We start from the raw sequence: 15,293 nt of genomic DNA, 5'->3' as shown, positions 1-15,293 counted from the left end.
CGGGGTCGCCCAGGACTCGTCCCGGGCGGGAAGACAAAGGACACGAAGGGGACGCGGGCCGCAAGCCAGTACGGGCCGACTTCCGGGCCGTGGGCTTGCGGGGGTGGGGGCTCCCGTTCCCAGGACAAAGCGGCGGCGGCGCGCACGCCCCCTCCGCGCGGCCCCGGCCGCCCCGCCGCGCGCGCCCAGCGCCTACGCACGGGAGCGAGCGCGCGCGCGCGCGGACCACAGAAATGGCGGTTGGGGCGAGAGGAGGGGCGGGGGCGGGAAAAGGCGCAGCCTCGAAGTGCCTAGAGTCCGGGTGCGCGGTTGCTTCACGAGTCCTTCTCCTCCTCCCCTGGTCCAGGCCCTCGGGCTGCGGAGAGCCCCGATAGAGAAGACGTGATCCGTTCAACTGAACAAAGGAAATGGCGGCCACACCAAAGGCAGCCTGCTCAGCCAGTGCTGCCGCCGCGCAGACTGGGAAACGTTCCCTAAAATGGCGGACAGCGCGAACGCAGGCGCGGGCCGGGCTGGCCAGGGCGGGGCGGGGCGTCCGCTCTCGGCGGCCAGCGGCGGCGACGGGGCGGGGTGGAGGCGCCGACTGTCCCCATGGCGGCTGCGCCGGAGGCTGGAGAGCCCGGAAAGGGGAAGGTAATCCGGGCTGCGGCGGGGTGCGGCGGGGCGCGCGGAGCACGAGCGGCACCTAAGGATGCGGCCTCTAGAGCTGGGAGACCCAGGCCGGGAGCACGTGTCATTAGCTTCTCTGCAATCGAACAGCTCCCCTCCTCCCACCCCCCGACATTTTTATCTTAATTGCCACGATTTAAGTGACCCAAACTGGGAGGATGAGGGGACCGGTACCGATAGCTTACTGCAGGTCACAAGACTGATCCCTTTGGAAAGAAAGTTTTGTTGACGGGGCCTCGTATTGTAATTTACCAGCAAAGAGGAATTAAAAGCTGAGGACAGGTGCCTTGTCTTTAAGGCTGTATACTTCACAACACTTAACAGGAATCGGTAAATGCTGGGGAATGAGAACTTGGTTATATTCGACTGAATTTATATCCAGAGCAGGAGGGTGATGAAAAGATTGAGATTTTTCCCCCGTTAACCTTGTTTTCACTCGACCACGTGGAGTATGCAGTATCATATGTAACCAATAGCTTCGCTGGCTGGCATTCAGGTCTTCCTGCTCTGCCTTTCTCGCTTCACCTTCCACAGTCGTCCTTGTGGGCTACCCTGTAAAATGCATAATTCCACCTCTCTGCTTAAAACCAGCCGTAGCTGCCCATTGGTTTCAGGATAAATCCGAATTTCTCGGCCTGTGATAACAAAGCTCATCACCTAACTAACCCGTGTGACTCTTCTCATGCTTTCCTCTCCGGGTGTATTAAACAGGGTTATCTCTGGTCTCCCCTGAAGGGCTTCCCGACTCCTCAAGAGACTGAGGTGCTTCTGCTCCTATCTCCCGGACACCTTGTACATTGCTGGATCATTACAACATTATACTGGAAGTTAATTTGTGTCTTAAGAGCAGGGAACCCGATTTTTATATCCTCAATGCAGAGTAAATAACAAGTGTTTTAAAAAGGTAATGGAAAAAAACAATTTTAAATAGTAAGCCATAGAGAGATTAACGTTGGCTCAATTAGATTCACAAATATTTAAGACCCACACTGTGTGCCACACTGCACCTATAGTTTTAGGCTATTGTCTACTCAGCTTGAAAATTTTGATCACTTATTCAGTGTTCTTGCTTCTCTGGGGAATTTTCCATCTAAATTTGGCCTAGATCATCAAATGGTTATGAATAAATGTTGGGTAAATTGTTTCCATATTTGTTTTCAAAAAATTTTTTGTCAATTTATACATTGTTGGCGCCTTTTCTGTTTTTAACGTCTCACATACTATTTGGAATATGCTTACTTTAACAAAATGTACCCTTGTTTGAAACTTGCATATTTCAAGGGGCACCATAACTACAAACACAAAATTGTAGACTGTTTTGTGAGAACACTGGGATCTTGAATGGTGCTTTCATCCTTTTTGTATCTGGTTGTTCACCTTTGATAGAGACAACTGCTGTCATTTTAGGGTCATGAGGGTGGTTTAACCCATTGAGAATCCAGAAAAGAAATACATGAAAAATTGTTTTGATTAATAGTGTATTTGAAGCCAAAGAAAATGTTTCAAAAACAAATGATTATCTGTGCCACATGTGCTGAGATGTAAAGTATGATGGATTTTGCAAAACGACTGTCTTTTAGAAAACCTCAGTGGTGCTGTTTCCGTCGAGTACAGTTGGTAAATGTCTGGTTGAAGCAAGTTAAAGGGAGCGTAGGTTTGTAAGTGAAGAAGCACACACAGGTAACTTGAGTTTTGCAGTGACAGGGAACAGAAAAATGGGATGGTGGCTTGGGGGGGAAGGGTGTCAAGAGAGGGGGATTTATTTTGTATGTTTCTAGACTGGAGATTATTAAAAGGAGGAAAAACAAATAATGCAAATGAAAGATGGGATAACCACAGAAGCAGAGTCTTTTGAGAGTGGATAAAGTAATCAACTGCAAAGTGAGGACTAGTTTTAAATAGGAGTAGGGCCAGTTCCTCCTTTGAAACAAAAGGAAAGGCAGAATATGCGCACTGATGCAGATAAATTTAACAGTGGGAAATGAAGTAGCTCTGATTTGATGTGATCTGTTTCCTATAAATTATTTAACTGGCATTCTGGCTTAGAAATTTTTTGAGCTTCCCTTAATTCCATCAAGGTGTGTTGGTAAGGCTGCCTTTCTAAATCTAAGCTTAAAAACATTAGCTTACCAAAAAAAAAGTCTATAATTTTAGTTTACGTTTAAAGGCTTTGTTAATAGCAGGTGAACCTTAAATTTGCAGGCAACTAGAGAATAAAAGAGGAATGTTAAATGCCTTGAACATTACAAACATAACTTCAAAGTGACTTCAGGCTTAGACCCTTTATTTCCATTTCTGAGAATCAAAGTTCAGTGTACTCTCTAAGCTCAAGACTTCATTACAGTATTCCATACTTGCTTTTAAGTCATCAGCAGTCTAAACTCCAACTTTACCAGGAGGCTGAAAATTCCCTACTAGTGAAGGGGAAAAAGTCTTTGTACATCCTTACCCAGTTTTGATACAAACTGCATGCAGATCTACAGTTATGTACACAGTTCTATTACTCTCTATATGTGAACCTTAGTGTTTACTAAAAAACCAAAGGGTTAAATGCTGCAGTGGGAATGACAGGCTTTCAGGGTCAGACTGACTTCCACTTCTACTCTGCCAGCACTTATTAGCCTTCTACTTAAACCCTGAGCCTGTTGCAGAGAAAATGTCACAAAGAGGTTGTGAGAATTAAAAACAAGGGATATAAAGGGCCGGGCACTAATAGGTCCTTGGCACCTCTAAATTATGAGATTAATTCGACAAGCATTGGCTTCTCAACCTTGGCGCTGACATTGACCAAGGCAGTCTTGTATGTGATACATGCATTGCAGGACCTTTAGCAGTAGCATCCTTGGCCTCTAACCCATCGTTGGTTTTAGAAGGTACCCCTTAAAAAGGATATGTTTATCTTTCAAAATAAACTGGATTACTCCATTATCTGCAATTTCAAAATTTTACTTTTCTAAAATCTCTAAAGCAGTGTTTCTCCCAGTCTGCGGGGTGGGCGGTTTCCTAAACATCAATGCCCGGGGCCTATTGAGTCAGAATCTGAGGGTGGGATTTGAAAATCTCTAAAAAGCTCAGAAAGCTACCTACCTAGCTGATTTAAACAAATAGCACCATTTCAGATGTTCAGCAAGTTTATTTTACACACTTGGCAAAGAACTGGGGCTGATAATTTTATCCAAATGCCCCCCCCCCCGCAAAGTTTGCAGATTCTGGTGTATCCTGGGGTCACACTAGGGCTCAATTTTGGAACGGAATCCAAATGAAAAAGCCCAGAAGCCTTGAAAGAAGTGCTGTCTTTGGCAGAGATGTGCAGTGTTTGGCATGCTGCGGCCAACACTTGATAGTTCCTTTCTTTCTCTCTGCTTAAATGTGAAAGCCATCTTAACATTCTACCCCGTGGTAGAAGCTGCTGGTCTCACTCGCTTCTAAGATCTGACATTAAACACCACCACCCCATCTCAGTCTATTTAGCATCCTTCCCCCAGGGCAATGGCCTAGCTGCAGAACTGATCACACCCTCCTTCCCCTCCGGGCCATAAATTCCACCTGGCTCTTGACCTGAGGGTGAGAAACAATCATCTTTTGCTAAATTAAATGAAAAGCCTAGAAGCAGAATTAAATCCCAACCTCTTTGTACATGAAGATTTGTACTAAAGAGCCTTTTAACATTCAAGTCTGCAACTTCAATGAGCACCTGCTGTGTTCATGAAGTAAACATGTTGCGGGGGGAGGGAACAGGCAGAGGCAAAAAAAAAAAAAGGAACATAATGATCCAAGAGTGTATAACTTTTGCTTTATTAGGAACCGAGTCACATTGTCTTTCCTGCAGAAGCCTGAGCCAAGGCAAACACAATACCTTCATGTTTCAACCTTTAATCTGACTTGCCCTTTACTGTCCTGTTCCCATTTCTTCCACTCTTTTTCCCTTACAGTATATTACCATCTAGGTATATCTATCTCATCCCAAAGAATGGACAAGTGGCTTCCTTTTTAAAAGCTACATTAACTGAAAACAGTAACTTACGTTTTCTTTTTTTTTTTTTATGAATAGGAGAATGCTGTAGCAAAACATAAGCGTGCCTTATAAAAAAAATTCTGTCCTGCCCTCCCAAAACCCCTAAGTACAGAGTGAGTGACAAGACATTCAAGTTGGAAAATGTTATGCTTAAAGTGGCAGTATTTTTTAATGAGGGAGAACAAATCCATAAATCCAATGAAGACTATATAAAGAATTTTAAAACCATTCATTTTAGCACTTGAAGGAACTTAAATTATCACCTAGCTGAACCCCTTCATTACAGATTGCAGGCCAGATAAAAAAATATGTCCTACAGGTTACAGAAGTTAGTGGCAGAGCTGAGAATAAAATCCAACCCTGTAGATTTCCAGCTTTTTTCATCACACCTAGGTATGGTTACCATGTACTATCAACAAAGAAATAGAATCAACGGCAACTTCATATCACAGGCAAGTCATATCACAGGCAAGAAACAGACGAGATTTGTCTCAACACAAAGTATTTATTCTTACAGACACAACTGATGTGTTGTTACTAGTTAACACAGAAAATCTGCAGTCCTCCTTAAAGGAATTTAAAACAGCAGTATACTAATATTATAAGCAACATGGTTAGGACAATTTCACTTTTCCCATCTATGCATCTCAGGTTATTAGAAGGAAATTATGCTGCTTTTAAATTTCAATGATAGCCAAATCCCCCAAATGATTTCATACAGATGTTTAAAGAGCTCATAAAATAATGTATGCCCTTACCTTATCTCCAAACCAGCTGATTAACAAATTATAGCATAACCATGGTACCATAATCTATTTAGGTTTAATTTACCCTACCTGCTTAGGACTTTCTGGTCAAATTCTCAGGGTTTCCATTTTAGATTCATATTACATACCAAAGCCAGGATGATTAAAGATGGTTTTCGTCTTTGCCAAACCACCCTAAAATAAAATATTCTCTTTTTTTTATTTTTCGTAGCCCTTTAAGCTCCTAGGAATTTTAGATGTTGAAAACATCCCCTGTGCTCGGGATTCGACACTGTATGGCTCATTAGGATCTGTTGTGGCTGGCCTCGGACACTTTTTGTTAACTAGTGAGTATCTGCTTTTCTCTATGCATAAAAAACATGTTTCTCTGAAGTTTTTTTCCTAGAGGAAGTATTATAACATGCAGTGTATTAGTGTTTATGCTTCCTTTTGACAGGTAGAATTAGAAGATCATGTGACGTTGGAATAGGAGGATTTATCTTGGTGACTTTAGGGTGCTGGTATGTGTGCTAAGTATTCAAGAAGATCCACGATTCTAATAGGTTTATCTAGTTCCAAAGGACATGCTCTCCTCAGAGCAATCTCCCACTAAGATTCCCCACCCTCACGGAAATTTATCTTACAAAATGATATTGCCGGACTGCCTTTAATCTTTTAAATATGTATATATACACACACATCTTGTGTCATTTGTCAAATGAACAGATGAATGCATGGCATTAGGCACTGCATTAATGCCATGTCAGGGTTTATACTTCGTTTAGGAAGGCCTCAACCTTTTATCTTATCCTAATGCTCATTTCAATCCCTACCTATGGCATAACATCTGAAAATGCTACCTTAAGAATGTGTTCACAACCACTGACAGTCATCTGTAAGCATTTAAAAATTTTGATTACAAATTTCAAATTAGTTTCTACAGGTATGTTATATCAATTTATTCATGTTCTCCTTACTAGGTTCCATTGTAGGTATAATTATGCAAAGCTAAGAATCCAGGAAAGACGTGCCAGAGAAGGAATTAAAAACAAGATTTTATATGAAAGTACCCACCTTGATCCTGAAAGAAAACAAACCAACAGCGGCAGCAGCAGCAATTGAGCCAGTCTTGAGCACAGAAAACCCAGATACAACTCACTTCGGTGTGAACCAAGCCGAGATCAACTATAGAAAGCATTTTATATACCAGAAGGCTTTCAACCAAGTAAATAAAGTATGTGTAAGTTGTTGTCATTTTACATGTGTATGTACAAACTTATTCTGCCCCTGTATCTACTATCAGTATAGCACATAGTGGACTCATACTTAAAATAAACCTCGTGTTTATCATGCTTAGAAAAGTGTTCCCTTATGGTAAGCAGTGAGTACACCTGACGTTTCAAGAAATAAAATCTCAGTTCAATGTTAAAACTTGCCTTAAAAACAAAAATCACAACTGTATTACTGTACCCTGTTAAAAATGAGGGGATACTTTCTGATTTCTAAAGCCAGTGATGTTATATCAGACTTAAAACTAATGGGCCGTCACTCTGCAATTTTTATTTTAAAAATGTACCCATTGCTTGACCCTATTCTTCCACTTCAACAGGTGAGTCATCTCTCAGAAAGGAAAAGTGGTTTTTAGCTGCTCTAAATATTTTTGGGATGTATGCAGGGTTTTTATTTTTAAGTAGAACTTAAATATGTACATGGCACACATAAAAATATTTTCAGAAACTTGTTTGGTGCAAAGGAAAATACTGCAGAATTACATATTGTTCCATTAACGTAAAGACATTTATAATTCAACTGGCTGCCATTTAAAAAAAGCACCCAACACCCAACTAAGTCCACAGCATTTATTCATTCATTCATCATTTTTGGTTTAATAAATATCAACATTACTTAAAACACAGGCTTAGAGACCTTTCTGGTTAAGGAATGATAAGTATGAAAGAAGACACCAGTGGATAGGATTATGGCATTATTACTGGTCCTACTGATTATCACGGGTGAGCTAAACAGATCAAGGAAGAGATGTTTTGAAACTTTATTTTGTTCTTAATCCGTTTTCAGGATAGGTAGGGGCCTGCTCCAGTTCACTTCATAAGAGCAGTAGCATTTTCCCTCCCATGCTCACCTTCTTATGGCTGTCATTATGAGGGTTAGGGTACACAAGCTATATGGTTTACCAAATGCCCTATCATGAGTGACACTGTCAAGCATATATGTTCTGAGAGATTTTTATTGATCCTAATCATCTGGCAGCCACCAAAGGAAAGACTTGGACATTAACAAGGGAAGGTTATTAGAAAAGAGAAAGAAGTTTTTGCAAGATCATCTGCCTGCCGTTACTGACACAAATCAGAGCTAGGTGCAGTCTGTATTATTCAAATTGATCTTAAACAATTATGTTAAAAATTCCATGTGACAGTCACTCATGTTTTAAAAGGCATGAGTTGGGGTGGGGTGGAGGAATTGATGAGTACTAATCAAATTTGATATTTAACAAGCTGTGCAGGCCACTTATGTTCTCAGCTTCAGTTTGATAACATGTAACATATGAAATCAGGCAAATGGATTATGTAAGTCAAGTCCCTTCCAGCTCTAGCACACTATGATTACGTCTTACCCTGAGTAAGAGAAAAATCTCTCAGCTGGTAAAAATTTCCAAGGCCTTCAATAATAACAAGGTTAGTTCATTTTCACAGCAGAATGACTGCATAAATTGGAGACCTGGATAAAAACAGAAGTTTAAATATAATTACTTATTTGGATTACTTTTCAAATATCATTTCATAAACTTAAAATCATTAGCACTTTTTCTTCTTTACCTATTAAAATGATGCAAAATGCATTAATGAATTATTGGACCATTCAACATGCTCTAGGCCCTTAAAACATTGCTACCAGACCTCCAAGGCCTCCAAGTTGATCTTGACACTTCCACTTCTGGTCCCTCCAGTCCAATCTTCTTCCACTCTGCCATCCAACTTCAAGTTCAAACTGCGAAGTTTTGCCAGTCCCACCTCCAGTGTACCTCTGGCCACCATGAACTGAACTCATACCTCTGCTCAAACTTTTTCACTTCACTTACAGTGCCCTTCTCCTACCTCCTTCTCTATAACCTTCCACTCTCTTGCTAACTTCTAGAATTAGGATCATCACCACCTTTTAGGCTCTCACACTACTTTGTTTCATGTTCCACTAACAGTAGTTGGCACTTCCATTGGTCACTGACTTGTGCTACAAGAACCCTATCTTTACATTCCCAACCAAGTGTCTGGTATAAAGCAGTCAACACATGTTAGTTTAATTACTAAATGTTCACTAGTACCTCTCACCCAAAAGCTTACACTTTCCAAACTTAAGCTGAAAGAGTAACCTACCTTCCGAGCCCACTTGAAGCCTCCAGCTGCACTGCTTCCTTCATTATTCCATTAAATCCGAAATTTCACACTAGGTGATATAGCGGTAGGTACCAGCTAAATAGCTGATTAAAATAGAATTGTGGCAATTAGTAGGTTTAAAACTTTGCAGCTTATCATACCTACTTTAATTAACTACCTCTAAGTGCTTTATGCAGTTCCCCCCCTTCCCTCACCCCTCCCTCTTTGTTTTTCCTTGACTACTTGCTTTACATCTCAGTAAAAGAACCTCAGGGAATTTAAAATTAACTAGCTTTTCTCTGGACCTGTGATTTCTATTGACCAAGTTTGCCAACAAGAAATCTGACTATCCCTAATACCATTATTTAATTTGCAAGCATCTCTTCAGTCTACGTACCTCTACTCCATCGCTGGTTTCCCTTTGCTTCGATTTTATAATGCGAGGAGGTCTATATAATAAATTCAGGATTCCTGTTTATGCACTTTTCAGCAAAAAGCTAGGGATCAAATAGGGTTTGAATCCTTCTATTCCTAGGTAAAAATCTGTGGTGGATGGGGATTAAGACACCCCTTTAAAAGTGATGTTAACGTAAACTACTTTGGGAAAGCAGAATACCTTAATGAGGAAAGTAGAAAAATTACTGATTGCTTTAACTGTGGCTTTTAATAGTACTCTAGAATAAAATATCTTTGGGAAGCATCTTAAAATATGGTCCATTGGTCATCAAATCAGGTCAGTAATAATATATAATATCCTCTACCACCCAAATACTGGCATCTTACACGTTGTTTTTGTGCATTAAGTTCCATATTTAAATTTTCTTTTAAGACAAGCTTTAGGGACAAAAAAGCTTAGTTTTTTAATAAAGTATTACATTTTAAAGTTCATAATGTGAGCACTACTGATCAGTGTTGCAAACATTTGAGTCTTTTCAACCACTCTTTATTTTCTAGAGATTAAAAGATGACTTTTTCCAAGTATTTTTATCTTGAGAAAGCTACCAGTGACTATAAGTACTAAATTAAAAGTTTCTATTGTTCACTAAATGTTCACATGGACTTAACAGGCAGCTATCTTTTCTACTCTTTTCTAGGAATAACTTTTACCAAGTTCTGTAAGTTGTAAAACACCTATTATATATGGCCTACCCTTAGGGGATTCAAATTTGCATATACTGTTTTCTTAAAGGGTTAAGTTTTCATAAAAATGTCTTCCCCCTTAGACCACAAGGACTAGTCACGTGAAATGAAACGTGTTCTACTATCTAAATTCTAAGTTTGCTTTAAAAACATCTTTCTAGTTTGTTTTCTCTCAAATGAACAGAAATGGCTTTGAGTTTTTACCTTTTACTCTAAGTTGTCTGCTCTTCAAGTCTTTAGAGATTGCTTTTATTTGACAGAGTAGAACTGTATTTCACTGAGGAAACCCTGGTAGTTATATTTTCAGTCAGTACAGCAGCCAAGTCCTCTCACTTCACCAAAATACATTATTCTCAAGTATGTAGTGGGAAAAACTAATTTCTTCTAAGCTTCTTATTAAGTCTTTAAATAATTTCAGGGCAACAAGAAAGTACATGCTCTGGACTAACATAATCAAAGTCCTTGTCTTAAATTTCACTTCTTGATCTTTTTGTACTTTGATGTAAATTTACATCACTTCATTATCCAAAAAGATCATTTTCCAAGTTATTATAAGCTAACAAAAAGTATTTGTGCATTTAATACAGATACAGAAAGATTTTGGGAACCCAAGGACATAGGTATCCTAGCTATCTTTGTATTAGAATATTGTAAGGAAGTATTTCAACTCTACAAGTAGGGAGGATATTGAAACAATGTCTTACATAACATTAAATAGAAGGAATTTGAACCATTAGAATAAGGATTTAACCTTAAAGGGACTTGGCTCTATTTGCATGTACTGCCTTTAACCTATGCAAGAGGACCACCAATTGCTAACATACCACCAAATACCTCACATTTCAGGTATGCAAAAGAGATACTAGAGAACCTTTCTTTCCTGTTACAAACAAATCTATGCACTTAGTTACTAATTTCTCCCTTTCCCCTGCCTTTTTAAAATAAGAGGAGTTCTAATTAAGGTGATCCTGGAAGCCCAGTATAACACGTGTTAAATGTACAAGCAGCAATTAATTTGGAATACCTATTGGAATCACTGGAACACATTTACTTGGACCCTTTTACTCTTCCACACAGCACATTCACATGGACAGACTAAGGAAAAGGAGATGAAATTTAAATCAGCACATTATTTTTTATTTTTTCAAAAAAAAAAAAGTAAGTTGGAACCTTTTGTTGTTCTTGACCGTGACTCTCCCATCTCCCTTAACTACAGACAACTGAAAGGATACCTTATTAACAACTACTTATTACAAAGTTATGTCATTACTAAGTTATCCTTAGTACAAAGTTATCCTGTCATTCAAGTAAGCTTCAACTGTTCTTCTGAGGTATTAACTTTATCTCACTTTCTCTGCATCTCTTTTTTCGTTCTCATGAAAGCCACGCAAGTTAAATGTCTACAGTGGCCATCTCAAAGTTCTTCATTGCTTTTGCTTTTTAAAAAAAAAAAAAATTTTGGCTGATACTAATTTGTGGCAGTGCTTCTCAAGTGCTTGGCAAGTATAAAATATCTTACTAGGCAAAACTAATTTTACTTCTTGTAAGATCACAGAATGGAGTATTAGAGGACTGGCAGAAAAGAACATGCCACAACAGTTCAGTGTTTACAGGTTTTAAACACTATGCTAGCTTTCCAGGCCTGTAGTCCCTTCATAACATCCAGTTGTGCAGATACCCAAGCTGGGCATGCTCAGGAATAACTGCTGTGCCATTGGTGTTGCGCTGTGATTTTAACTGAAATATTTGAACAACTGAACAAATTAACAAAACAAATTAACTTTCCATAAGACATTTCTCCATTTGCCTGGACTGGTATTCCCACATCACTTTCAACTATAATAGTTTCTCATACCCACAGATCCAGTTTTGTTTAAAAGCAAAACCCCTGTTCCTTGTCAAGATGCAAGTATATGTTGATTCCTGGCATGAAAAGGAAAAAAAAATTGTAATACTCCTAGGTGATAAAATGATTACACATTAAACACACGATTAAGTTCTTGTCCCAATAACTCACCTAACCAAACGGATTACAGATGTCCTGGCCTATCAGTTATCTGCAACATTTACTCCCCTAATATTGGATCTACAATCACCAGTGAAAGCACCAACTGTCTACATAATGCCAACAAGTTGTACTTATTCAGCTTCCCAGGTGGACAGCACATTCCCAACCTAACTGCACAATTTACAGGTGTTACATTTTTTTGAGTAATTCTGGTTAACATTATGGGTAATATTCCCACCTATTTCCAGTCTACCATTCCTCATGGACTAATTCCTTGGGCAAACTAACTGAACATATCCTATCACCCTATATCTTTAGTCAATCGGCTAAGATGTGAAAGTATATATGCCTACTTATCTTTGTTAGCCATTTCCCTCCTACCTAAAGCTATTATTTTCTGAGATCCAGCTATCTGCATGGTTGAAATTTACTAAATGTGACCACCAAATAAAATGGCATACCTAATCAGCAAAATATATAAAAATTATATGTTAAGGTAGGTTATTTCCTGTTCAAATTCACAAGTTTATAGTTTAAGATTAACGTTAAGGTACTTGGGGATGCTGGGTTTTGATTTTTTTCCTACCTCAACACTAGGGGACACATACTACATCCATCAGTACTGTAGGTCATTTCCAAATTCTTAAGGATTTACTTTTCAAACATCAAGATTAGTATGGATTAATAAAACAAATGTCACTTCAACAGGAGTTAGGTGGACAATGTAATTTTACTATGTCTTGTAAACATGTACCTGTAGTACTAAGTTAAGAACTGGGGATTAGAGCAGCCTAAGCACTGAACTGGCTGGATCTATTACCTGCATGTTTTAGCACAGAAGTTGTGCAATGACAAGGCCAAAAAAAGTCACATCTGAAAATTACCCAAGATAAAGGCTCTCCACATCACAAGGATATTGCAGTTTTACCTATTTTTTAGTTAAGGCAATTAATGATTTGAAGAAACCATGGTTTAACCTAATAAGTCCAAATTGCTGTTTAGAGATGAGGCAGTTGGTAAGTTTCTAATTCAAAGCACTAATTTAACAGTCCCTTAAAACTCACGCATAAGCAAGAGTTCCAATACATAAACTAAGCATTGCAACTTATTGCCAGGCCATTGCCATTAACATACACCCTTACTTTCATTAACTATTACTAAAATGTTAAAACCTAAACCCATTTTTATAAAGTCCAGAGCCCCAGAAATATGAACAATGACCAAGTCTAGATTCAAAACATTTCAATGTGTAAGAAGGAAATTATGGAAACTAATGATTTTAAGATGTGTTTTATGTCTAATACCAGCAACTACGACTTGGACTGAAGATACAAGTTTATGCCTTCCTTAGTAAGTTTATTCTGGTTTAGGCTTTTAAAGCACATCAGAAATACCCTTACAGATCTTTACATGTGAAAGATGCCTATACCATTGCCTTATAAGCTATCAAAATGTTTCCTCATTTGTGCAATGGGATGGGTTATAAAAAACAATCCTAGGATAAAAGCCAATTTATATTAAGTAAAAGTTCATAGAAAAATGTCAATTTCCACAACTGAGGCGAATACAAAACAGTCTATCCATGAAAGTAAACTCCACAGGAGGTGAAAAAGAAATACTACCAAGTTACCTTTCCTCGAAAACAGTATTTTTTCAAGGAAAACTGTCTTTAAGAAGCTTTAAAATCTTGTGAGTGTTCAAGACATCTAGTTCCATATTTATTTTCAGACAGGATCCTAGGCAAATGACAGCTTATCGTTTCCTAGATTTAATATGGCTTCTTGTCACTTCAATGTCATATTGATTTGACTCATACTTCATTTTTAAGATTTCATCTTGCTGTTTGGGTATCAGGGCCAGAAGCTGGTCTCAGCCTTCTAGGTCTGAGCCAGAGCCAGCCACCAAAGGCTAGATAGGAGTAACAAGGCGTAAACTACCAGCAACAAAGAAAACTTTTTACAGTTCCAGTTACTTTATGATTTCTAACTTAAAGCACTTTCTGTTCTTTCCTGATTAATGTCTTAGTAACCAATCTAATCCAATTCTTGCTTCAGGATGATAGGTATTAAGTAACTATATGCAAAAGTTTCTAGTGAAAGCACCCCTTAAACCAAGAGCAATCTCACAGGTGAGTTTTCTCAGGGTATAATTGGGACATCTGTTCAGATAATTTTTGTTTATTCAGTGTTTTGCTTGCCATTGAGGGGAGGTAGGCAAGGGAAGGGGTGAACAATAAACCAAGTTTCTCATTTACAGATCTCGTTCTGCCAAACTTGGCATCAACTTTTTTTATTTGCTATATGGTGCACTCCCTCTTCTTAATTTCTTAAATACTCTCTAGGATTATGTCACTTCATACAAATGCAGGTGTTACTATTAATTCTGACCTTGAAACTGCTTCTTCAAACTTAACATTTTCCTGGGCATTTTTATCTATCCCATCTCTTCCCAAAATTTTCTGTGCTGCACAGGCATGACAGCCTACCAAATGTCACTTGGCCATCACTCTCCCACTGCGATGATTAGAATATGAATTCTTTAATAAGCAATTTTAAGCTAGAAGGTATATCCAAGATTTTTCAATAGCACCTAAACATTTAGGACACAAACACTGATTAGCAACAAACCTTACTCCCCCCCACCCCCCACATAAGTCTATACAACCCCAGTAATACTGATGTATACTGAAAAGCAGACTCATGCAAATGGTTGCTTGCATTAAGTTAATTGCTAGAAAGACAAAAGCCCCTGAGGCACTATCTTGTACTGTTAAGTATTCCTATGGTTAACTGTAGGGTTATAGGCCAAAAAATTCTCAACTGAACCTACACCATCATCTGAAACTCAACTCCAGCTCATCCTTTAGCAAGAAAATTCCTAGGAGTATAAATAGTTAAAAATCTGATTTTAAATGGCTAAAACAAAAATCTAAGCAGTCAAATATAAACAAACCTATACTTACCAGAAGCAACCTAAAACACCAATGAAACACTAAACTGATGTCAAGTTTTAGTTCTACAGTTTGACTCCTGATTCCTCACCTCACATGAGTGAGGGTCCTTTAGAAGATTAAGTGTTCTGTGCAAACCCAATAAAATTACAATTAGGGGATCTAATGTTATCACATAACTACAGTTAAGTTAGCAGTGTTGTGTAGTAGTGACTGGCTTGCATGATGGCTTCTAAAAGCATCTGTTCCCAGAGTTTCATGTATTATACAGATGTATATATAATTATCAGTTGAGGACAGCCATTAGCATTTTGTAAAGATGATAAACTGAGTGTTAACTTCTCCCAGCCAGTACCTTTTCCCCTCATTAAATGTT

At 38.7% G+C, this 15,293-nt stretch overlaps 1 protein-coding gene and 1 long non-coding RNA gene across 2 annotated transcripts; one reads left to right on the top strand and one right to left on the bottom strand.

Annotated features, from left to right (window-relative positions):
• Window positions 1-466: 466 nt before the first annotated feature.
• Window positions 467-6,552, top strand: COX20 (cytochrome c oxidase assembly factor COX20; the record flags this gene model as incomplete). Its single annotated transcript, XM_079941033.1, has 4 exons — window positions 467-633; window positions 5,663-5,777; window positions 5,888-5,951; window positions 6,411-6,552. The coding sequence occupies exons 1-4, from the start codon at window positions 592-594 to the stop codon at window positions 6,550-6,552; spliced, it is 363 nt and encodes a 120-aa protein (XP_079797159.1). The 5' UTR covers window positions 467-591.
• Window positions 6,553-8,028: 1,476 nt separating this feature from the next.
• On the bottom strand, window positions 8,029-14,624 carry LOC307196262. Its single transcript, XR_013831077.1, has 3 exons — window positions 10,984-14,624; window positions 8,820-8,923; window positions 8,029-8,166 (listed from the first exon to the last, which is right to left on the bottom strand). It is a non-coding gene; the product is annotated as an uncharacterized lncRNA (long non-coding RNA).
• Between the last annotated feature and the right edge of the window lie 669 nt (window positions 14,625-15,293).

Source organism: Stenella coeruleoalba, assembly GCF_951394435.1.
Source record: "Stenella coeruleoalba genome assembly, chromosome: 1".
NCBI lineage: Eukaryota > Metazoa > Chordata > Mammalia > Artiodactyla > Delphinidae > Stenella > Stenella coeruleoalba.
The sequence above is the reverse complement of the archived record's forward strand: the minus strand, read 5'-3'. Positions and strand labels throughout refer to the sequence as shown.